General features: G+C 41.9%; 1 protein-coding gene and 1 long non-coding RNA gene across 5 annotated transcripts in view; both read left to right on the top strand.

Moving 5' to 3' along the window:
• HSPBAP1 (HSPB1 associated protein 1) overlaps nt 1-5,847 on the top strand; it is a 55,872-nt gene extending 50,025 nt beyond the window's left edge. For all 4 annotated transcript variants that reach the window (XM_053403793.1, XM_053403776.1, XM_053403767.1 and 1 more), the window contains 2 exons: nt 4,390-4,500; nt 5,278-5,847. In XM_053403793.1, coding sequence (XP_053259768.1) covers nt 4,390-4,500; nt 5,278-5,817 — 651 coding nt within the window. In that variant the 3' untranslated portion in view covers nt 5,818-5,847. The remainder of the gene's footprint in view (nt 1-4,389; nt 4,501-5,277) is intronic.
• Nucleotides 5,848-7,996: 2,149 nt separating this feature from the next.
• Nucleotides 7,997-10,850, top strand: LOC128421225 (uncharacterized). The gene is made up of 2 exons (XR_008332264.1): nt 7,997-10,030; nt 10,581-10,850. It is a non-coding gene; the product is annotated as an uncharacterized LOC128421225 (long non-coding RNA).
• The last annotated feature ends 15,468 nt before the right edge of the window (nt 10,851-26,318 follow it).

Here is a 26,318-nt window from a genome sequence, read left to right as displayed (position 1 = left end):
CTTCCTCCCCCCACAACATTTACATCCCATCTTGTCTTCTACCATGGAACTCATGGCAGTCTATATATATATGTTTCTCAGGGTGATCCATCAACAGTGGCCAGACCCAGATCTGCTTAGTTTCAGCAAAATGGGGGCCTCACGTGCCTTCATGCCATGTAACTTGGAACTGAATCTGACATCCTGAAAATCCCAAGGCTTGGTAGTATTCTACACAGGATGCCCTCCTCATCTTTTTACAAAATGGCATATGCTCTTGAAGTCAAAGCTAAGCAAACATTAGTGTTTTGTAGTCTCCGGTATTGCTTGAATGCAGCATGCTGGACAGAAGTTATTAACTATCTCCCAAAATTAAAAAACCTCACAAACAGTTTGGAGGCTTCGAGCTAATAAGTTGACTGTGGGCACTGCTTAACCCGAGGAATGCCTGCATGTCGTCTTTTTGGTGACAGTTGATTATACCCTATTATCCCTGGAGATGACAGCAGCATTACTTTTTAGGTGTCGGGCTATCTGTCTTAGAAAAATAATGCGTGACACGGGTGTTAAAATGTAATATCAAGAACATTTTCATTATTCACTCAAGCAGTTCTCCAGCTTCCAGCAATAACCAGCTGCTACCACGTTGATATGATAGGTGTGTGTCAAGCCCTCTTCAATAGCCTTACTGATACAATTAATTATTTCGCTGAGACCTTATAATAAAGGATAAAGTTTTAATTTGTTTTCAACACACTGAGACCACTTCAACTCTTGCTTCTTACGGTAGGGGGGATTAATGCTATTCATGGATACTTTGAGGCAAAATGAACTTTCCAGGCTTGCAACCCCTTGAAATGCTTTAAGAACGTTCATGTACCGAGGTAAGCTAGACTAAATGTGTACATACTAAAATGTGAATAGATGAGCTGAAAAGTTTCAGGCTTATGAAGCTGCATTGCAATAAGATCAAAATGTCTGCAGGAAAGGACATGTAAAACCACTGAAATCCATTTTCCTATGAAACAGCCCACCTGCTCTGAATTTAACAGGTACAGACCCCAGATCTTTTTCTGTATATATACTTCACAATCAGACCGTATGATGAATTTCTTAGTCTTAAGATTATAAAATTATTGCTGGTAGCTCTAAGACTACATACATTGTGACTGTCCATGAAATAAAATCATAATGAGAGCTATCTTAATTGTTTAGACTGGAGCAGAGTATTTGAAAAAAAGAATTGTAGATTCTGGTAAGATTGTCTGCAATTCCTAACATCAGTTTTATATTACAAGTCTCTGGCACTACATTTTAGTTCAGTTTTACATGAGATTCCCTAGCAACTGCCCTGATGTGAGACAATGAAGTGGTCCTTCTGCCAAGCTTTCTTTTTCCTAATCACAATTAGTATTTTGCTCTGGGTTCCTAGGATTATTGAGCACATCGAAGCAGTTGTTCCCAAACTATTTAATAAAGGGAACTTACCAAAGGAAACAGTACCTTGTCGCACCATGTCTAGGAGTTTATACAGTGGTGCCTCGCAAGACGAATGCCTCGCAAGACGAAAAACGCGCAAGACGAAAGGGTTTTTCGTTTTTTGCGTTGCTTCACAAGACAATTTTCCCTATGGGCTTGCTTCGCAAGACGAAAACATCTTGCGAGTTTGCTTCCTTTTTTCTTAAAGCCGCTTGAAGAGGTGCAGTTGCGACGGACCGTGCTTCGCAAGACGAAAAACATCGCAAGACGAAAAGACTCGCGGAACGAATTAATTTCGTCTTGCGAGGCACCACTGTACAGAGTTTTGGGACTGCGGTGGTGATATTGCGTAACTCATAAAAATGACTCAAAGTGACTTGCAAACACAGTAGAAGTCCTAAAGCCATTTGCAGTAAACACAATCAATAAAAACTTAAAAAGCAAACACACACATATCTAAAGAAAGAAAAGGCAAGCCTAGTTGATATAGATAGCAAACAGAGACTGATGCTGGACCAGCAAAGGCTGTCTAGTCTGTACAAGTTGCAATCCTCCTTTGATAACTTTGAACTAGATCAATCTGGGGTTATTTGTTTGATATAGATGTGATATGGCACCATCAGAAATGCTAACGGTTTATTCTAGATAGTGCTTCCTTTGCTGGTGCAGTGATAAATAGTAGAGATGAAAGAGGAATGGGACGGTAGGTAGAGGAAGGTAGATTTTATGCAGTTTCCATGGGGAAGGAACAAGCATCTTCTTATGCACCACCTTCAGTTTCCTTCCAGCCAAACTCAAGCAAGCAAGCCCCATTTTGTCAATCTGCCTCCATCTTACTATTTGCTATGGTGCCAGGAATACCACGTTACACGTTGAATTTGCTTGTCCTTGCCCATAAACAGTCCTCCGATCCAAAGCAATTCACTTAAACAAGAAAGCCTGGCCTGCCTGTGTGTCTCATCCTGATGAAATCCTAAATTAGTCTTTGTATTTCACCGCCTAAAGGCACTCAGAAGAGACATGACAGCTTGTAACATGTAAGAATCAATTACTGGATTCTTGTTTCATCTTTAAAAGCTGTGTGCTGGTATCCTCCGTTAAAGACAACATTTGCTTTCCCCTCCTGCTGCTGCTATTTAAGGCTGCAATAATACATCAGTGGGTTGGTGATACTGTCAGATGACAGTATGCTCCCTGGAATTTAAAATGATTTAGTTTTGCATTTGTAATAGCTCCCAAGGCATTTGCTGTCTCTCAGAAATATCCTTTGTGTCTTAGCTTAAGTCATTTAGAGATACAATTTTGGACATACCTTTTTGATCTTTCTGAATTAAAGACCCTATACATTAGACAGCATCCCTGTGGTATAAATTAAGGTTCACAAGACTCAATTAACTTAACAAGACGCTAATACAGTGTATTGTCCGCCAATTAGAAACATGTAATTGCTTGATCATGTGGCTTTTATGGGCATATTATGCCTAGCTATGATAATAAGGGATGTTAATTCCCCACCCCACCCCCAAGTGTATGTGCTGGAAATTAGAGATCTCTTTAACATGAGAGTCTTCGTTCCTTCAACTATTGCATCCAGCCTTGTGCAACAGGGCTTTCCTCCCATCTCCTCCCACAGCGTGCCCCTGAGATTGGTTCAGGTGGCAGGAGAATCCTCAGAACAGTGCAGAGGGAGGTGAGGGGGGTCGTTCTGTCTGGCATGCTTGCCCTGATGGAAAGATCAACATAGCACAATATTAAATTCTTCCCTTGATTTGTATATTGTACAGGGAGTCATTATGTCCCCAATCCTGTGTTGCTGGATCCCCCATCATCCCCAGTCAGCATGGCTGATAGTGAGGGGGTCAAAGGAGTCACAGTCCAAAAATATGATGTAACCTAAGATTAGGGAAGCCTTCTCTAGTACTACTGGGTGAGGTCCGGGATGAGGATTCTTCAGAAGTTCGGGGCACCATAGCTCCTGAAGATGTCAGTGGTGTGAATGGTGAAACCAATAACTCTGAGCTGCAGCCCCTCCATTCAGTGACTATAGGTCGGTAGAAGACATGCAGAAACTCCCAGGTTTTATCCTTGACATCCCCAGTTAAAATATGTGCGAAACCCTGGAAGAGCTGCTGCCAGTCAGAGTAGACAATTTTTGTTGTTGTTGGCATCCATCTGTATAAGAGACAGGTCTCTGTTCTGAGCAGCTTACAACTGATATAATTGCGACGCAGGGGAGACAACAAAGGAAGGGGAAGAGTTTTCCTTCTCCTAGATGGGCTACCTTCCTGGATTAATGAGCTCCATCTGACCCCCACTTCCCTCTACTTCTATGTAATTCAACTTCTTCCTAGAAAATAGATAAACCCCAGCTTTCATTAAAAAAACACATCCAAGTCATAAAGGTTGGATTATTGGTGGGAAGACTGGTGAAGTCTCAGAATATGCCACTGAACAACAGTTGCTAGAGAGCAACAGCAGGAGAAGACTATTACTTGCATGCCCTGCTTGGTGGAGAAGTTAAACAATCTCACTTGGTATAAGTCCGCTTCTGTGGTTCCAAGTTGCTTGAGAAATTTGTGAGATCTTCTTTTCTGGAAAAGTTTTTTTAAGACAGGATGGATAAAAACGCATCACAGAAGAACTAATTCTGCCCTAGTGCTTATGTTATGGGTTGCCCTTGCAAGAGGTGTTTTCATTCACAACCCAAAGTCCAGGAACAGAACCTGAAAGCAAAAACGTGGCCCTTTGTACTTCTTTGTACTGGTTTTTTGCTTTATCAGTTCCACTAAAGAAGAGTGGCTGGCTCAAAACACATTGAGCTTGATCAATCACCTCTTCATTGCACCTCTAAGTTCCCCTCTCTTCTTGTTTCTGGCTCTTCCTTTCTATCCATTCCAGTTATCACAATGTTAGCTTATGTTTCTTTTGTAGGATGCAGATCATGAAGCCCGTGTAGAAGAGGCAATAACTCGAACGCTGATATGTGCAATCAAATCTGCTGAAAACACCAGTGCATCAGATTCCTGGCTCAACCCCACAGAGGTGAAGTTCCGCATGAATAAGCCATGGTTTTCACTCCTTTGACCCAGTGACATTTTTGTTTCCTAAACTGCAAGTCTATGCTCCCCCACTCCCCCACCTTTGCAGCTGAATGTATAGTAACTTTGGAATGGCAGAGCCTGAGTCTTCATGGCTGCTCCCCATTATCTTGGTTTAACTCCTCGCTGGAAGCGTACGCCGTGTCTTTCAAGGATTCCCTCCAAGTCCAGAGATTCAGAAGTGCAGATTGCACAACCTGTACATATCTAGCCATTTGCTCTATATGTAGTAGGGATGGTCAGGGGATCCAGCACAGTTAGGAGTGTGGGTGTGTGCACCGCATGGCTCTGGGATTCCATTCAAGTGCACATTGTTGTTCTTAAATCCACCCTAACATCATCACATATTACTTTAAAGACCAGTGCTTTATGGTAAGGAAGCACTTTGACAGGGATAGTTTAAGTTTATTTGACATTCGCTTTTTGCAGGCAATAAATATGCCACACAAACTCAGGCTTGCACAGGCGGCTCTTGCTTAACCAGCTTCCTCCTTTGCTTCAACAGAGGGGAAAGTCCCATGCACGCAATGTCTTGGCTGGGCTAGTGGGCCACCTTGGTTGAAATGAAAGCAAGCAGAAAAGCACCCAAAGAACACAATAGGGTGGCAAAATAAAGTGGAAGCAATGGGGATAGATGAGAAGGACAAAACATATAAACAAATCCTAAGATTAGCAGAGAAGGTATCACCTGTTTGTACACTGAATGTATTTTATTTTCTAGGTTGAAGTAACTTCCCATGAAACCAATCTTCAGTATGTAAATGGGGCTGTTTCTGCATATTTAGAGCATCAGAAGACTAGTAAAATTGAAGACATGGACCCTAGAACTGAAGAGGTTAATCAATACCCATGTAAAAGAAAGAAGGTCCAAGGGAGATCAGAACCTGAAGGCTTCCAGTTGATGTCCTGTGAATCTAGCCTAACCGAGATCCAAGGAAAGAAACTGGAAAAAATTCCATTTGGACATAATCTTTTTCAGGTTTTACCACAATTCTGGGAAACAGATTCAACTGGTTCAGCTGAAAATGACAGTAAAGGGTCTCCAAATGAAAATGATGAACACTTTGGAAAATTGCATTGTGCTGGGAAGACATCAAAAGTGATTGGTGATTCTGGAGCATTAGTAGATCAGAAGGATCCAGGATGTAGTACCATCTCTCCACAAGCAGTTATTTGTACAAATGATTTGCTAGATTGTGTGCTAAATCCCCAAGTCATCCGTTTAATGGCTCAACTTTTGATAGAAAGAGCAAGTGTTTAAAATGTGTGCCTTTCTGAAAATAAAAAACAAGTATGTTCTGGAGGTTCCACAGCTTCTGTACTAAAGAATTCTTAGCTGCGCATCAGCATCAGCTCAACTGCAAACTTCCAAACAATACAGCAGCTAACTGTGTCAGGGCTTTTGTAACCATTTCCCATGGGGTAGCTAAGTTTGTGTGTTGCAGCAGAAACAACAGTCTTTTGGTACCTTAAAAACTAACAATTGTCTTTATGCATAAAAATAGAAGAATCCTGCTGGATCATTTATGCGTTTTATCAGAAGGCTAAGACAACACAAATCATCGTCAAAATATATAAATAAATTGTTTAAGACAACAAAAATGTTTTAGAAAGGTGCTTGGCAAAGCCTTTGCATCATCTTAGGCCAGGTCTAGCTGGTTGATACACGGATGAAGAGCCAGAAATTATTACCTCCTGTCTTGCCCAACAACCCCATTAACATACCATAATTACAACCTTCCAGTGCTTTAGGTTGCAATTCTAAGCACATTAACCTGGTGCTAAATCCCACTGAACTCAGTGACGCTAAGGCTGTATACACATTACGTATTAACACACAGCTAGGTTGCTCTTTTTCTCAGTTTGGATAGTTTGAGGGTGGTTGGGGGGAGTCATCAAAATGCAGTAATTCAGGACAGGATAAATACAATTGTGGCTAATGTGTATATACTGCTTCCCAAGCAGGCATGCACAGGATGCTGAGTAATGGGGAGTGCTTAGACAGTCTATGCAGTTCCCTGAGAGGAAGTTCACAGTGAAACTTAATTATTGTGCTATGTGTCTGGACCTCTCTGCTCAGAGGGTAGCAAACCTTTTCATTTCTATACTAGTGTGCAAACTCCTCCATAGACGTATTGAGAATTTCAATACAGCTATTGCAATTCACTCTCTTTCGCCCTGCGGGTGAACAATATTGTTTCTCATGGGTTTATCTCTCCTCAGTGCACACCCTTTGTTTCCTTGCAGTTACATTTTGCGTTTCGAGACCTTGCAGCCACCCCCTCATTGGAAATAACTCACCCAAGGACACAGATATTAGGTTTATGTTATTGGGCAAATTTTGGCCACAACTTTATTGAAATTACAGAATGTGAGTGGTATTGGCTTAGGCATTGATTGGACCTGACTATATGTGACTCCTGCCCATTGTGCAGGAAGTCCCCAGTAAGGGTTAGCCTCCGGTAGGGGGAGCCCTGTCGATGCGAATCAACTCAAGCTCCCCCTGGTGTTCCCATCGGGGTCGTGTCAAGGCCTTAGCCCCCCAGCCGGGCTTCAGACTAGAACAACACCCCCGGATTCCTTTAACAGAATACCCTTAAGCATGGAGGGGCAGGTGATGGCCACACCTCCCCTCCCCCACACAAGGTCAAACAATGCCTAACCACAACCCTAACAAAGTTGTGATGATTGCTGCGAGGTAGGCGAAAACCAAATGGCCAGTGCCAATTTGCCAAGTGGAAAAATTCCTACCAGCCCCTCGGACAACCAAGGCGACCAACCGAAGTCCATAGCAAGGCCATTGCCTAACCTGCAAAATAGGGAGGGAGGGTGGGTGATTGAGTAAGCGAGCCAAAGAGGAAGTCCTCTGGCTTGCTCCTCCATTTAAACAGCCCTGGCCAGGCCCCCCCCCCCGGCCAGCGGGTTGCTGGCCGGGCTCTGACGTGGCCGGGATCACCCAGGCAACGGGGGACAAGGTCCCCCGCCCCCGGTGGGGAGTGGGTGGCCATGCAGTCCACCGCAACTCCTCCCCACTGGGAAGTGGAGCGGATTTACTAATTAACGTTTATTTGACACTATAAATAAGCTATCTCTAAATATAATTTTTGCTCTTTGAGAGAATTTCTATGGCATTCTCTGCATTTGTATTGATTTGATTTATCCACAAGTGATTGCTCTATGGTCACTTGCGTGTATTAACATTTTGACCATGAACCGATTCTGAAGGTTGCCATGACTTTGGCAAGCATGTCACAAAAGCAACAAAACTCCTCAAAAGGCCCTAATTGCCTTGCTTAAATAAATGTAACGCTTTGTGTCCTAGTAGCTCTAGGTTCCTAATAAGCCAGTGTCCTCTGTTTCCTACTGTTAAGGACAAGGGTTTTGACAGTCTCCTAGTTACAGTAGTCTCCTGGCATGGTTTATTATTATTATTATTATTATTATTATTATTATTATTGAAAACTGTCACTATTAGATGGCAAAACCTTGATTTCTTCTGCTACTTAGTTTATTGCCTCTATTCTCCATGGACATAGTTGTCATTATGCAGACCAGAAATATATACTGTATGCAGGGCATACAGTGTATGGAAGATTGTGTTGAAGTTGACCTTATGTTCAAATGTACTACTAAGGGCATTGAAGCATTGCTGAAGGGTGATTTATAGATACATTTTACTGCCTCAAGACAGGTTTTTAAATGTATACAGTGGTTTAAGAACAGTTTAGTTTATGAACAACTTGGATTAAGAACGCTGCAAACCCGGAAGTAGGTGTTTTGGTTTGTGAACTTTGCCTTGGAAGCAGAACATGTTTTGCTTTCTGTTGAGTGTGTTCCATTTGTAAATTGAGTCCCCTACTGCTATGGGAAAGCATGCCTTGGTTTAAGAATGCTTTGGTTTAAGAACGGACTTCCGGAACGGATTAAGTTTGTAAACCAAGGTACCACTGTACTACCAATTGCAAACTGCAGCAGTGGTTGTTTCTTTGCTGGCTGATCACATGATCTCTCAACATATTACTCTTCAGTTCTGATATTTCTACCACATCGAAACTTAGTGATTTTTGCTCCAACATCCAAGACTAATAATAATCTAATCTAACATTGGCTTTAGTTTTAATTGTGCTGTAGATTTGGGAGGAAGAACTTGTGGCCCTCCAGATGTTAACGTTAGCTCTCATAATTTCTGATTGTTGGCTGAGACTGATGGGAGTTGTAGTCCAACAACATCTGTAAACCATTCCCTAGCCGTTCTGTAGATTATCACCACTCTTGTTTTCATGGAGGGATCACTTCTAGATTATCCTTATAGATGGCAACAAAATTAAAAAACAAAATAGGAAAATGTTGCATATAGGAAAGAAAAGTCAAAGATTCTTATACATGTGTGAGATGGGATACAAATAAGTTGGCAGGAACTCTGGAAGAAAGGCTTAGACCACTGTAATAGACAATAAACAGATTGTGAATGACCCATGTAATAGGGTGCCACAAGAGACTAACAGAACTTTGGGATATACATAGTAGTAATGCAGCTGACACTATATCACCAGTGTTTTTAAGTGCTAGAAGTGACAGGATCAATATGGGACTTGAGTGTTCAGAAACTTCAAATACACAACTCTTTATTGGCATAGGTTTCCAAATCTATATCAGCTCTGTGTGCTGTACATATACTGACAGATGGATTTAGTGGGCAGAGTTTGACTTTGGAGGCCTAAAATCTCTATGAAGGACTCCTCCTTCCCTCTGGTATCTGCTGAAAGCCCTGAGTTAATTCTACAAGCCAGGAGCATCAAAGAACTGGATCTTAGTAGCTATTACCTTGGTTCTTTGAAACTATTTTCCAGTAGATGCACATTGGTGCATGTCCCCGCTGAACTTATGCTCCCTGTTTTCCAGTGGTCTTTGAAGTTCGACGAATGTGCTTGCTTGGTCTGGAAATGGCTGTTTTAATATAAATTTGCTGTTCTACGTTGTTTGAGTTTATCCTCATTTCCTTGTATGTTTGAATTTGAAATGGATTATGAAATGCTGTTAATCACATTTCTTCCATCATGGGACTGAAGGAGACGTACATGGGGACTCAATATTTGTTGATGTTTTTTATTTGCAAGCAACATTGAGACACATGAAAAGCAGGGTATAAAGCCTTTAAATAAATGACACTGTACTTTCCCACCCAGGCACTGATCAAGCTCAGACCTGTTTAGCTTGAGGAAAGGTAGCTGCATTTTGTGCCTTCAGAATATTTTTTAAAAATTGGCTTTTATAAGTACCTTAATGGATTTTTGTTGCACGTTTAATGGATTCTGAAATGTTACTGTTTATTTTAATACCTTAACTGTTTTATGCTTTGATGGATGATAATATGACATTACACCTATTTGTGGATTTAAAAACTATAAACTTCAGTGAGTTTTCAATAATGAAAACAGTGATCTAAAATAGTTAAAAAGTTTAGTTTCATAACAGTAATTAATTATTATTATTATTAATTATTTGTACCCCGCCCATCTGGCTGGGTTTCCCCAGCCACTCTGGGCGGCTTCCAACAAAGATGAAAAATACACTAAAATGTCACATATTAAAAACTTCCCTGAAGAGGGCTGCCTTCAGATGTCTTCTGAATGTCAGATAGTTGTTTATCGCTTTGACATCTGATGGGAGGGCGTTCCACAGGGCGGGCGCCACTACCGAGAAGGCCCTCTGCCTGGTTCCCTGTAACTTGGCCTCTCACAGTGAGGGAACTGCCAGAAGGCCCTCGGAGCTGGACCTCAGTGTCCGGGCAGAACGATGATGGAGGAGACGCTCCTTCAGATATACTGGACCGAGGCCGTTTAGGGCTTTAAAGGTCAGCACCAACACTTTGAATTGTGCTCGGAAACGTACTGGGAGCCAATGTAGGTCTTTCAAGACTGGTGTTATATGGTCTCGGCAGCCGCTCCCAGTCACCAGTCTAGCTGCCGCATTCTGGATTAGTTGTAGTTTCCAGGTCACCTTCAAAGGTAGCCCCACGTAGAGCGCATTAATGATGATACAAGGGGAGAGAAAATCTAATAATGAAAGCTAGAGTTATAACCTCCCTTATTTACTCATCTGAAACTGTATAGATAACCAGCAAGGGAGGAATCATTCTCAACAGTTAAATTTGGTTCTTTTATAGAGACCCATGATGCTGATTAAATAAGATTATGTATCACCCCAAACATTGTGTGCTATAAATTGAGTGCATACAAAGGTGCACAATACCAAGGCCTTCTTGGTGGGCAAAGTGACATAAGAGGGGGGGGGGGAATAAATGCAACTTCCGTTGCACAAGGAACCCATTGAGTTTCTCTTTCTGAGCGCAGACAATTATCAATGTATCGATAGCAAGCTTATTAGATTGCCCTGAAATGACCACAGGTCCAAAATATAGCAAATAGATTGCAAGCTTGAATCAGCCACATGGAGGATAGCCCTCATTTTCTGAACTATTCTGGCTGCCCATCTATTTCTGAGCACAGCTCATTGCACTGGTGTTTGCCAGTGGCCCATCTAGTCCAGCAACCTGTTCCATAGCATACTGCCTCTGACATCAAAGGTGGAACATAGCCAAATAAAATGACTCCAACAATAGTAGCAAGAATGACTGGCAAGAACAGGAAAACAAGCTGGTGTGGTAGATTTCTTCATCTCCCCATTGTAGTGCCCTCCACTCCCACTCAGTTCTTGAAATACTTGTTCACATACATTTCGGGACATTGGACAACAGAATATGTGTCTCTCTCCTCCCTTTCAACTAGACTAATAACTCGTTTTGTCTCCAGCAAAAAGGGATCCAATCCAATTAGTAAAAAGCCTTTGCTGCACTGCCTGAAAAAAGCCCACTGTGGAAATGAAAAATAGCGCTGTCTGAGTGGCGAGCCCAGCAGCAGGGACTGCAATGCAAACCTTGCAAGAAGCAAATGCTAATATAGTTTCTGAAAAGTGCTGCATATATTGAGCAAGTTTTATCGTATTTCCTGCGGTGTCTTACTGTGCTGCTTCAACCCTGTATTTTGCATTCCCTTTCAGAACTTTTGTCTTTTGTCAAACGGCTTTAGCTTTCTTTGCCCTACTTAAAATTGGCACTTTCTGCCATGTCCCCATGGGTCCTCAAAGCGTCATCGTTTGGCTTTGCCAGGACAGCATTGACGGAAAAGAAAAGAGCTGCCAAGGTTTCAGCTTGGATTCTCTTGTCTCTTAGGGGTGGCATGACCTAGCGACCCTTTGGAGACGCTGCTTTCTCTTCCCCTGCAACAATCTCCTCCCTGTTTATAAAGGAAAACATGCGGAATAGCTGTTCTTCCATTCTCTGTATGCTAATGCATGCTTTTCACCTTCCCTTGAGTTTGCAGGCTGCGTACCTTGTCCCCCCCCCCCATTGCTTAGGTTTTCCAGCATTTCCTTTTCTTTTAGCCAGCCTTTGCTCCTTTGCCTTCAACAGCAGTTAGATCTTGTCTGCAGACTTTAGCAGAGAGGTGTCCTCAGGCTGGAGAGGTCTGGACTCATATCCATGCAGCCCAGTGAGCTGACCTTTTCATCACTCACTCTTTTAGGGGTGTTATGAGAATAAAATGGGGTGATCCCCATGCATGCCACGGTGAACTCCTTAGATGAATGGTGGGGTGCAGCCGGAGCTAATAGTAATCAACAGGTGACAGTGCTGATCTCTATACTTTGGAGCAGGCAGTGCTGTAGGAGCCAAACTTGGCTCATGGTTTCTGTGTCTCAAAGACAAGGTTGGAAGGGATGTTCAGGGAGAGAGGGAGAGATATCAAAACAGTAAGGTTAAGTGGTGCTTGAAGGAGGACAATAAATTTTTGCATTCCCAACTGAGAGGTGTGGCTAAAATCCAGTGCATACCCCAGTACGTTTCCGAGCACAATTCAAAGTATTGGTGCTGACCTTTAAAGCCCTAAACGGCCTCGGTCCAGTATACCTGAAGGAGCATCTCCACCTCCATCATTCTGCCTGGACACTGAGGTCCAGCGCCGAGGGCCTTCTGCCGGTTCCCTCGCTGCGAGAAGCCAAGTTACAGGGAACCAGGCCTTCTCGGTAGTGGCGCCCTCCCTGTGGAACGCCCTTCCACCAGATGTCAAAGAGAACAACAACTACCAGACTTTTAGAAGACATCTAAAGGCAGCCCTGTTTAGGGAAGCTTTTAATGTTTAATAGGTTATTGTATTTAGTGTTTTGTTGGAAGCCGCCCAGAGTGGCTGAGGGGACCCAGCCAGATGGGTGGGGTATAAATAATAAATTATTATTATTATTATTATTATTAGTTAATGGGGTCGAGCTTTTGTGGAATGTCCCTCGAGAACAGAGACTCTCTTCCCTCCACTCCCCAGTTTTATACACTACCATTTTGGCTGCAGACACACCATATCTCCAGAGCACATACCTGCCATCTCAAATAATCATAGGGACTGTAGTTTATGCCTCACAGAGCTACAGATTTCAGCCCTTTTAACAAACTACAGTCCCCTGGATTCTTTAAGGGGGGGGGCAAGAGATGTGCTTCAAACGTGCTATTTCTGTTGGGTGTTATTCTCTACCCTGTTTAGTTTTAAGCTGTTAAAAATGGGTTGTCTTATTTCCATTATTTTCTATAATGTGCAGATTTATTTTCTGTATTTATAGACATTATTATTTTCAATTGTTCTTATTTTTTAATTGTTAGATTTATCATTTGATATGTTGTTGAGGCACTCTGGCACAATTTTGTGGGATGGTGCCATACAAATAATCTGTTGATGAAAAACAGCACCTGGTCAGGCTGCTGTTAAAAGGCTGACAAGATTTAGGGTAGTCAGTTTTTTGCAGTCGTACTGGTGATGCCTGGTAAAGAGGTAAAGTTTCAAGGTTCCTTGAACTGGGGGGGGGCATGCATTTAAAGAGATTTAAATGTGTGCTGAAAAACATGTTCTCAAGGAGATAGAGTGGGGTCTAGAAATTGCTTCTCCAGTGCCCAGATAATGCCTAGATATGCTGTAGACCTGGGGTTTTTAGTGGTTAATTCTGTTCATTTCATAAGGTGTTAGTTTTTCACAGTTATTTGTTGTTGAGATGGCACCATGTGGGAATGTTTATCTTTAGGATAAGGCTGCACCTGGAATATGGAGTATAGGTTAGCTTTGAAGTTATCTATGTTGACTTCCTGCTAAGCATCTTCCACTCTGGTGGGTAACTGGTGGGTTACCCAAAACATCAGCTGTGACTTACTCTGGTGGGAACCTGATTTATAACCCAAATATCAGATGTAGCTGACGTAACCTCAACAGTTCTGTTTGTATTTGTTGCTCTATAAGACTCACTTTTTCCCTCCTAAAAAGTAAGGGGAAATGTGTGTGCGTCTTATGGAGCGAATGCAGACTGCGCAGCTATCCCAGAAGCCAGAACAGCAAGAGGGATTGTTGCTTTCACTGCGCAGCGATCCCTCTTGCTGTTCTGGCTTCTGAGATTCAGAATATTTTTTTTCTTATTTTCCTCGTCCAAAAATTAGGTGCATCTTGTGGTCTGGTGGGTCTTATAGAGCGAAAAATGCGGTAAATTGCTAAGAGAGTGTCAGAACCTGTGAACCTCTATGCAAGCTGATCTGGAAAGCACTGTGCACCAACCAAGCTCCATCTCCATCTGTTGCTGATGTGATTCCCAGCAACCAATGACCAAAGGGGGACATAAGATAGTGGGAATATTTGTAGATTTCTTTGGGCTTTTTAATCAAACCATTTAGCCTTCACCCCATTTGCATTATGATTCCTAAAAGAACCACTGGAAGTTGTAGGAGCTCCCAGGAGCAGCTCTGCTAAAGAGCCTTGAGCCACATGGATGGAAGGGCAAGTATGCAAAATGCACAAACATTTCTGGGTGGCAAAGGAAGGAGTTTTCCATTCAGTATTAGTAAGGGTGTGTGTGCAAGGTATTCCTTCTCTTTTCCCCACCCTTACTGCTATGTGGTGGTGGTACAACAGTCTCATTCTGAAAATCAAATATTAACGATTATCCAGCTTGTCAGGTGACAGAATGTGTCCTGCAGGACATTACACTGGGCAGGCTGGCAAGATCGAAAGGGGAAGCCAACACTGTAGCCTTAACCTTCATCGTTTGCTCCTGGGAAAAATTAATTAGCCAAACCTTTGAGGGTTTGCACATTAGCTGCACTCCATTGGTGTCTGGTGCACAAAAGTCAGGCATACAACGCAACCAGTGCAAGGCAATCAAGACCAATTAACAAAGATGTAATTACTCTAGAGATGCTGCTATTAGCATAACTCAGATGTTCCGAGCACTATGAATTTGATTAACCTGGTTAACTTTTCCTCCCCCCTAAAAAAAGTCTCTAAGAGAGGCCTGTTCCCATGAGCCAATAGGTTTTAGCACGCAAACTCCATCATGAATTATTACTACTACTGCTGTTATTATTATTATTATTACAGTGTATAAAAGCATTTAAGAAGCGCTCTCTTTGATAGCCACCTGCCATGGCTTGGAGCAATGGGACAGCATGCATTATGGGGTGCATTAGCAATGCACACTATTCCTCCCTTGACTTGGGGGTAGGAGGTGGGTGAAGGTTTGAAGATGACAGCTGTGATGTCTTAATTAAGGAAAGCTGAGTGGTGTTCGTGGAATGGCCATATCTCTGAAACTGGAAGTTGAGTAAATAAAATTTAAATAGTTCTATGACTGCACTGCTCCATTACATCCCTGATTTATTGATTTGTTTGTTTATTTACCTACAGATTAAAATCCTTTAGAATTTTAGATTTCCTTTTCCAGCTTTTTCTGTTAATAAGCTACAATACCAATCTACCTAATCTTGAAATCAGGTGCATGCATGTATGCCCAGCACGTTCCTCATTTATTTGAGTGGAGGGATCTGAACATACAGATGAACAGCTTGGCTACTTTTAATTAAATGAATGAAGGACCCATTGGGGGCAAGGAATCTTTCAATGTGCATTGGAGTTCTCATACCCAGAACAGATCAGTGAATGGGAGCACATCCTTAGGGCTCTTCCAGATGACCTGCTTATTGAGCATTCATCCTGATTTGCTTACACAAAGATTATATGGAGGTCAGACTGTCTCCTGTCTTTATTGACCATTCATTCTGATTAGTTTGCAGGAAGGTTATAATATGACCAGGAGCATTCATTATGAATTGCTTGTGAAGTGCTTATTATATGACTTGAAAATTGATACTTCATTCACTCAACACTTTTCAACACATAGCTCCATGCCTTTCCTAACAGTCGATTTGTTGCCCTAGGGTGACTGAGCGCTTTAACCCACTAATTGCACAAGCCTGTATTCCCCACTCTGGAGGCACCCTTAAGGTGTGTATTTGCACACACGTTTTGGGGCATGGGATGTATTGTCTAAGAGACTGAGGCATAAATTGAGAAGTTCCCAGTCTGAATCTTGTGTCTGCCATCAGCTCACTAAAGAGTCTTAAGCAAGCCAGACTCCCTCAGCCTCAGTTCTCCTATCTGCAATATGGGAAATAATTATTGTCATACAGGTTTGCCATCAAGATTACAACTAGATAATGCATGTGAAGCATTTTGAACACTGTTAATGCTAATTTATTTGTTCATATTTATAGCATATGTATCTCACCTTTCCATCAATTCAGACCCCCAAGCTTGTCTTATCTGTAAATTTTAAACAATACATAAAAGGTAAAGGGACCCCTGACCATTAGGTCCAGTCGTGGATGACTCTGGGGTTGTGGCGCTCATCTCGCTTTACTGGCCGAGGGAGCCAGTGTACAGCTTCCGGTCATGTGGCCAGCATGACTAAGCTGCTTCTGGCGAACCAGAGCAGCACACAGAAACACTGTTTACCTTCCCGCCGGAGCGGTACCTATTTATCTACTTGCATTTCATGCAAGTATAGGGCCACATTAAACTAAGCAGTCCCCCTAGTGGAACTCTGCATAAGGGCTTTTTCAAGCACAGGGGGGCTTTTGCTCCCTCTCCTCCCCACAATCAGTGGCGGACCTTGGGGTCTCAAATTTAAGCAATGTCCTTTGCAACACTAAATTCAGCGCCTCTCACCTTCCATTCTACATTATAGTTGTAGTACCCCCTGGTGCCCCCAAGGCTCTGCACCCAATGTGACCAAACTAGTCACGTTCCTCTAAATTCACTTCTGCCCCAATGCAGTTTGACTGAAGCTGTCAGGAGAAGCCCCAGAACAGCTCATGAGGGGAGAATGCTCTGCCAGCGCACACATTTCTGCTTGCCTGGTGGAACAATCTCCTTAGGGCTACACTGAATTCATCCTTTTACATTTTAAAAAAACTAACAGAAGCAGCATCAAAAAGACAATTAACAATCCTGAATATTGCTAACACAATTCTCAGCTGTCAAAAATTTACAAGCTTCCAAAGCAAAGATAATAGTAAAGAGCATTATCAATTTTATCTAATGGTAGGTGGTAATAGGGAAACTGGTGATTCATCTGAGCTTACGCTCCAATACTGATAGCCTTGAAATGTATCAGAAGCTGCAATCAAATGGATGTTAAGAACTGTTTTGGTGGAAAAGACCAAGGTCTTCCAGAAATCTGTTCCCAGCAATAAGCCATCAGTATCAAATGACACACGATATTACACATGTGTCATTGCATCTAATGTGCAAGTTTTCCAAAAAAGCAAAGCACATCAACTGATATTTATGGGAATCAGAGTGGACCTGGAAGGGAAATTTAACTGTTTCCCTGCTGCAGTCTTGAGGAAAATCCCTCTTCTGATAATAGCATTTGCTTAGGTGTGATGTTAGCCAGTGTGGTATAATGGTAAGATTGCTGGACAAGCCCCTCACTCAACCACAAAGTTCATCGGGTAGCCTTAGGCCAGTCACTATAACTCAGCATAAGCTTACTTTGCAGGTTTGTTGTGAGGATAACAAAGGAAGGGAAAGAAAGCGTTTATGCTGCCTGGAGCTCCTTGGAGGTTATAAATGCAGTAAATAAAACAATCCCCCAACAGTGGAAACAGTGGGGAATTTTTCCCCATCCCCAAAGCAAGTATTCACTTCAGGATCACAGCAAGGAAGGAAAAGGTTCAATTTCCCCCCCACACCTGCTAAAATCCTACTAATTAGCTCCCCCTCCAGCTGTTGCAGTTTAAAGTCTGCAGAGACAAATTTAATGGTCAAATGTAGTTTGCCGCTCGCTGCACTTGACATTCAATGGAGTGCAAGATTTCTGACACTTAAAATAGTTTCTTGTGGCTTTTAACCATTGATAGACTTATCTTCCATGAAGCTGTCTAAACATTTTTTTAATGCCACCTCAAAACTCACTGTGATGAATTCCGTAAGGAAGGCAAACTTATGCTTGGATGGAGGAGGTAAGGAAAGGCTCAGGTGGGCAGCAGAATACTTTAGAGCACCTCCTGTAACAATTACTTAGCATAACAACATTTTAACAGTGCACCAGTCAAAGGTAAGATCGCTCGTGTTAATTAAAATGCCTGAACTGGAGAAAGCTTGCCTTAACGGAAAATGTAACGGAACAAGCAAGGCATTAAAGTGATTTAAGTAGAACTTCTCGTGGAGCACAGCAGTAGGACTGCCAGACTTTTGCAGGGTCTATGAATTATAATATATATTTGGTAGGCTATGAGAGGGGGAAAGGGAAAGGATGGTAACAGCTGATGCTGGATTGACATCAGTTCTAAAGCTGTTGAGAAGAAGCTCTATGCTGTGTTTTATAATCAGATGAAAGAGACACTGAAAGATTTGAATGCTGCCTGGGTCATGACTCTGAGAGGATATCAGATGAGATCCGCTACTGTTAAAGTGCTTTAAAAATGATATTGCCAATGCTCCAAAGGGGGTCTTAGTTGTCTGTCATGCACATTTCTTTATGCCTGCCTAATTTAAAGCCATCGCTTCTCTTGTGGCATCTTCTTCCATGTTCGCACATTATAATTAATAGTGTGCATCTGTCAGCCCATGATGTGCACCGTTACAGTGTGAAGTGGCCACATGCTTCAGTTTCACAGTATGCAGCCAATCGTGTTTCTCTCTTGTGGAGGAATAAAGGTGCAGAGCTGCTTCTCACAGGACAGGCCACCCTCCTCACCTGTAGCTCTGACTTCACTGCCCCTGGAAAGAATCTGTGCCCTTCACAACTGGAGATAAAGCCAAATGCTGTGAATTTCCAGTCTTTGTGGGAGTTGTTTACCTCTTTACCCCGGCCTTTGACACCTGAGACATATATTTTTAGGACACGCCTTATTCTTTGTCATTCTTTGTCATTTTTAATGTCTTCTGAAGTGTGGTAACACACCCTGAGACTTTAAGGTGAAGGGTGGGTAATAAATTATTATAATAATCCCATTACCAAAAGAATGCAGTTATGGGTGCTTCATTCCATAAACCAAGGTCATGCAGATGCCAATCCCTACCTTCAAGAGGTATAAGTGTCATCTGTCCAAAAAATTACAAGCTGCCAAAGCAATGTTAATAGTAAATATTATTTTCAATTTTATCTAAAGGTAGGTGGTAATAAGAAGACAGGTAATTCATCCATGAAAATTCATCATAGAGTCAATGGGCTAGAAGGGACCCTGAGGATCATCTAGTCCAACCCCCTGCAATCTAAGAATATGCAGCTGTCCCTTACAAGCAGTGCTTTTTTTCTTTAAAAATGTTTAGGGGTATGCGTACCCCTGCGTTCCTCCCAGAAAAAAAGCACTGCTTAATAGGATTGAACCTGCAACCTTGAGGTTATCAGACCATGCCCTAATCAACTGACCTATCCACAGTAAAAGTCACAGAAATCAGAATAGCATAGAACTGACACACCACTGACTTAGGGACCTTAACAACTTTACTTAGCACCATGTCCATTCAGGGATATTAACAATTTTGTGATCATTAAGTGTTTGAAAACCTACCTTTCTTTAAAAAAAGAAGCCGCCAGGCCTAGCAAGCAACTATTAATGAATGGAAGAATATGCCTAGTGATCTGCTTGGTTTAGTGAAGCAGAAAATAACTTGATTTTCACAGCTAGATTAAGAGTACAGCCCTGAAGGCAGAAGTGAATACGGAAGCAACAAAGGAGCCATAGAAAAAAGACCAATTATTTGATGCTGAGTGCTATTGCTCAAATTTCTTTCTGCAAAGTACAATGTATGCTATTTATCTTATGAGTATGATTCACATGGCACTTGTTGCAGCCAGGTATGCTAATGGCCCTTTCTGCTTACAAGACTCTGAGATACTGTCTCTGAATTAGATCTATAGCTAGAACAAAAAGGCAGACGATCAATATGTATTTATTTTTAGAGACATCGTTGAATCTCACAGCTTTGTATTTTATCACTTGAGAAAGGCTATCTTAACTGATTTTGAAAGAAAGAGGGTTTTTTTAAAAAAAAACTTTAGAAAGCCAATTGCTTCCTTAGGAACTATGTAATAGTTATTTATTTATGGTGTATTTATTTGTTTTGTTGTTATTTCATCCTTCCTTCAGGACTGTATACTTGGCTCTCCCCATTTATCCTGACAACCACCCTGTGACTTGGGCTAACCTGAGAGAAAGTGCTTCACCCAGTTGCATGAATGAGTGATGACTTGTGCTCAGGTTTCACTGATTCTAGTCTGGCAAATGCTGAGGGGGTGGGGAGAAGCAGCAGAAAGGCGTTTGAGGACAAAACTGTGTATGCTGCGCACTAAGCCCCTGCAGTCCCTAAGCCAACCTGCTGCCCTCAGGCACAGCGCTGGAGTACAATTCACCTGCCAGGTCAGTTGGCTTCTGTATGTGGAAGTTGGGAACGTCATTTTGTCCTCCACCTCAGGAAGCAAAACATCTTGTGCCAGCTCAGTTGACCATTGTGTGAATCACAGGAACAAACTCCTAGGGGCTGTGTGGGCTTCAGCCCCCCCTAAAATATTTGAGGGGGCCGCAGATCCCCACAGTTGATGGGCATTGCCACTCAAATCTTGTGTGTGCACTGCACCATGTGATCGATTATGTGGGGCGGAGCTTACTTGAGCACCCCCCCCCATATTTTATACAAGTTGGCCCCTTGGTGCAAATCAAATGGAAAATCATTCTCAAGTTACACCCAGTGCAATGGTATGTATGTATGAATGCTCAAATGTAAGTACCCTGGAGCTCAATGGTGCTCTTTCTTCTAGCTAAGCAGGATGAGACTGCATAGTGTTTAGAGCAAGAGATGAAGATGCAATAATAGGAATGTGTATGGAACATGCTGGAGCTATAAAGTGGTCATGTCCCAAAGTTAAATGTTTTTGCGATCATAAGAAAAACATTGAGTTTGATCCAACTTTGATATAACAAAGACTTTGATTTGTTTCTTTAAGGGCTGCAAAACAGGTTGCAGGTTGAAACCACCTGAAGTTTCAGAGATGGTTGAGAAAACTGGGTTTTAATGTACAGTGGTACCTTGGTTCTCATACTTAATCCATTCTGGAAGTCTGTTCCAAAACCAAAGCGTTCCAAAACCAAGGCACACTTTCCCATAGAAAGTAATGCAAAATGGATTAATCCGTTACTGACTTTTAAAAACAACCCCTAAAACAGCAATTTAACATGAATTTTACTATCTAACGAGACCATTGATCCATAAAATGAAAGCAATAAACAATGTACTGCAGTCACACAATCAATCAATCAGTAGGTGAACTGAGTTCCACACAGTCACAAAAACGCAAAATAGCAAAAACAGACAGACCTCAGCGTAACACTCAAAACGGAAGTGTGGCACTCAAACAGAAAACATAACATTCAAAACGGAAGTGTGGCACTCAAAACAGAGCACGTTCAGCTTCCGAAAAGAGTTCGCATACCAGAAAACTTACTTCCAGGTTTGCAGTGTTTGGGTTCCAAGTTGTTTGAGTACCAAGGACTTTGAGAACCAAGGTACCACTGTATTAGGTTGCTGGTAGGAATGGCTTAAATGTGTGCATTTTACCAGAAGTGTTGAGAAATATGTGAACTATGAATGATGGAGAGTACTGATGATTGATTAGGGATAAGAAGCCAGGTGAAAACATTTCTATATAACCAGATCTTTGGCTGATTAAGCATCCAAGTATGGCCTTTTAAATGTGTTTGTGGTAGAGTGGTTATTTTGTATTTTGTGTTCTCATTTTCTATTTTTATGTTGTGAACCGCCCTGTGATCTTCGGATGAATTATGGGATACAAATTTAATCAATAAGTTGGCTCTCTTTTCTCTCTCTTTTCCTTCTGGGTGGTTTTGTTGTGTATGTAAAGCTCTGTGTTCACTTACAATAGATAAAATTGAATAAAACCTCAAATAAAATCCCACAGTAACCACACCTGACCAACTTATTTAGGCTTCATAAACACTTTGGGAAAACACTACTGTGATTTTTAGAACAAAGTTGTCCCCCATTCCTCAAAACAGTGGCAATTCTTTTGCTCCACAGCCTGCAGCAAATCGATGTATTTTCAGTGAAGACTCCCTGCATCTCCCTTGCAGTCTCCTAAATCAGCTCCTTGTGTTTAAAAGGAAAATAAAAACTTTTTTTCTGGGGTAGGCTGTATGCTACACAAGTCCTAAAAGAGCACATTCCTCTCAAAAATGAAGGCAGTAAATAAGGCCTATTCCCCCTTACAATCTTAAAAAGACCCTACAAGATTACTCTTCAGAATCTAAAATAAGGCAGTCGATATGTGGGCAGAGGAAGAGGGTCCTGCTCTGGAAGACCTCCAGTGAATCCAGAAGTTTTATTTTCTGCATCAGGAAGCTCATAATTTATACTGAAGAGGCAGGAGACCTTTCAAAAGTGGTATCAACACTCTTGGTTTTCCCCCTTAGGGCTCTCATTTCTCTTGCTCTCTCATTTTGCCTCCTTGTTTTTTTTGAAAAGTTGCTTCCACAACAAGGCCCTTTACCATGGCTGAGGGGCTGTTTTTCCATGATCAGCTGGAAGTGGAATTAAAACAACAGTGTGTCTACACACACATACACCACTTTGAATTGAACTGAAAAGCATTTCAGAACTGTTTAACATATTATAATCTGAGTGGTGAACAAAAATTCAATGTAAAAACAATAAAACGGTATTGTAAAAACCGATTTAAAAAAGAGGAATTCAGGAATAACAGGGTCTAGACTTACAGACCTGGAAAAGCCTGGGGAATAAGATAAAAACTTACAAAATGTCTGCAACAACAGATACAGGCATATCCCCACTTGCATATGATCAGGGCACATGGTCCCAATGACATGAAAACAGTGCCAAAAGGGGGCAGGGCAGGGCCAGAATGGGTGTAGAATGGGGCAGAGGGGGTGTGGAACAGGGGAGTCCCCACTTGCACGCATCCTGGAATGGAACCCCCATGTAAGTGGGATTCCCCTGTTTATAATTTTATCCTATCCTTCATCAAAGAAGTCAAAGGCGTGCAGGGCAATAAACAACAAAAACTAATTTTGATCTATCTCCTGGCATACTGCAAAGCCTCAAGGCAGATTACAACAGTTAAATACAAGCCATGGATAAAAATAACAATTAAGAAACCATAAAAGCAGAAGAAATAATAATAATAATAATAATAATAATAATAATAATAATAATAATAATATACCCATAAACTAGTAAAACCTCACATGAACACAGTTAAAAGTATCATTGTTGTATAAACCTTTGTTAAATGCTACTTTTATCTCAGGCCAAAATCATTGGTCCTAGTGGGAACACAATTGGGGAGTTCAGATAGGAGAAAAGGCTTGGGAAAAGGTTCACTATAGATCTCTTTCAGCTCGAATCAGGGAATTCTCTCTGCACCATGAAATTAAGGGAAGTGTGAATATCAAAGAGTGGCTGTATTTTGGTTCACATATTATTTTGGAAAATGTGGACTCAGTAGGTTTTGCCTTTAAATGTAAACTGAAATGAATTTCTCTGCCATCCCTTATTATAGATAATGGGGATGGACAATTTTTTGGTCTCTCTTTTCACTTCTTTGCTTGCTGTACGATCCGTTAGCCTTTGTGCTGTTTAGAGGAAATAGAGAATAATATTCAGTCACTGGGAAAGCACAGCAGCTCTTTTGCTTCCTGTTGTAAAACAGCAAAAGTAGTCTTGTCTCTATTTTAGCATGAATAGAAGAAAAATAGCCTTGCTAATCCCCCATTTATCAAGGAAGACTGAAGGGCAATCAGTGAACAAGCTTTGGGATAGCCTTTCCATACTGTATTTTTTTGTCTATATTGCAAGTGGTATAATTACAAAAATTGGTGCGGGCGCACACACACACGCACACACACACACACACACATATTTGCATTATTGTCACAGTTAGGAAATATTTCAAGCCATCAGAAAAGACACTTGCAGCTCTTTACTGGGGAGATTATTGCAATTCTTAATTTTAGTTTCAATTTAGGTCCACTTTTCAGAGATTCCCCATCACTGCCTTCAAATCACCTGCTGCTATGGAGCCATGTAGCTGCTATAGAATAAACAACAGCAACAAAATCTAAATAACTTTCAGCAACTACAATATAGCTATCCATTCTGACCTAGATGGTCACTTACTGATTCATTTGCTTTTAGAATAAAAATCGATTTTCACTTTCCATGATAAAATAATCCCAAAACAGGGTACAGTACCAATAAAACTCAATGAAATCATAGTCGGCCAACATATAAACTATGAAAAACTGATGTCGGTACATACACAACCAAACAACTATTTACAAAGTGCAACAAAACAGATTCAACCGGAAGCCTGAGTGAGTAAGTAGCTGTTTGCACAGCACCCTACACTTGTAAGACTTGCCGCCAACTGTAGAGAGATTTGTCTACAAACAGGGTGCATGTATCAAGAACGTTTCTTGAGTTGCCACATATCAAATATATCAGACCTTAAAATCCCAACTGGTATCTAAGAGAGAAAGTGTTTAATTTTGGATCTGTCCCATTTACTTTAGAGGAACTATTACAGTGGTACCTCGGATTACATACGCTTCAGGTTACATACGCTTCAGGTTACAGACTCCGCTAACCCAGAAATAGTGCTTCAGGTTAAGAGCTTTGCTTCAGGATGAGAACAGAAATTGTGCTCCAGCGGCGCGGCGGCAGCAGGAGGCCCCCTTAGCTAAAGTGGTGCTTCAGGTTAAGAACAGTTTCAGGTTAAGAACGGACCTCCGGAACGAATTAAGTACTTAACCCGAGGTACCACTGTATTGAGCAACCAGGATAAGTCTGTCAAGAGCCACTTGAGGTACAGAGTCAGTATTGCTAGGAATACCAGTTGCTGGGGACCACAAGTAAGAGAGTGTTATTGTGCCCATGCCCTACTTGTGTACTTCCCAGAGGGCATCTGATCCCACAGCATGTTGGACTTGATTGTCCCTTTGTTTGATCTAGCAGCATGGGCATAGTCAAGGGGGGCAGGGAGGGGCAGCTGCCCTCCACTTAATCAATAAAAAACTAATTGAGGTTCTGTCTCCACCCAACAAAAATCCTGGCTAGGCCCCTGTCCAGCAACTCTGTTTTGTCCCTGTGTTGTGTGGTCTTGGCTAAAAGATTCCAGTTCAAATGGACCTAAGTATGCCTTGCCTCCTTTGTCTCTTGCCTGGTTCTCATCAAGCAATGAAATATGCCTTGTTGTGGGTTGCATTCCTGAATACAACACTTAAAACAATTACATCTACAATTATTAAAGTAATTCAAATGAATAGCTACTTTGTAATGTAATTATTTGCTACAAATGAACATAAATGATTTCAATATATTAAACATTTGTTCGAGCAGCTGTTGAAATCTGTCTTCATTAAAAGTGCCTGTGGGCTAGGCAAACCCCTGGCAGATGCCTATTTATCAACACTCCCCACTTTACAATTCTGAGTTTTAATTTCTTTCACCGGTGCCAATTCTTCGTTTCCTTCCCTCAGCCCTATACTAGGTACTAGAGGCGGACATGTTGATTCAGAAGTCTACTGCATTCTTTAAAGAGCTGTACATATGATGTAACTACGCTGGAATGGCTTTATTCGTTTGAATGGAACCATTGCAGAGTGCATGGCTTATATAGCCTCTAAATGCAAAAACTTACCTGTGGGCCAAAATAAGAACAAGTTGCAGAAAATGTAGATGTATGCTTAATTTTTAAGAATATTTTAATTGAGAAATATGGTGGTTTATTTGACAATTTGGCGGCTGAAGAGGAATCAGAAATGGGGCAGGGATTAAGTTAGTTGGAACATGGAAGCAGAAACACAGGACTGTGGAAAGGAGCAGCAGGGAGTGGAAAATATAGACATTATTCCCATGAGTTAATGGTCCATAACCCTTCTGGAGTTTAGATTTTCATACTTTCTGACAGTAACAGACAGATTCTGCCACACCAGGAGTGCAGAACCTGTGTCCCTCCTCTAAATTTGGACTCTATAAATGCCATCAGCCCCAGCCAACATGGCCATTGGTTAGACATGATGGGAACTGTAGTCCAGCAGCATCTGAAGGAACACAGATTTCCCATCCCTTTGCTACAAGTCCACTTACCTTATTTGGTGGGTGGCATTGTGGCTTGGCCCTGGGCCCCATGGTGGTCCGGCCAGGGGATGGAGACTTGCGCCCTCCTCGCCACCGCTTGCCGATGCCAGTGGCACTGGGCACTGGGCAGGGCCCCACTGACCAATCAGCGCTGACAGGGGGTGTGACCACAGGGAATTTAAACCACGGCGCAGCGGGAAGACTGTCCTCTCGGGCCGTT

Source organism: Podarcis raffonei, chromosome 1, assembly GCF_027172205.1.
Source record: "Podarcis raffonei isolate rPodRaf1 chromosome 1, rPodRaf1.pri, whole genome shotgun sequence".
Lineage (NCBI taxonomy): Eukaryota > Metazoa > Chordata > Lepidosauria > Squamata > Lacertidae > Podarcis > Podarcis raffonei.
This window is presented reverse-complemented; position numbering and strand designations above follow the sequence as displayed.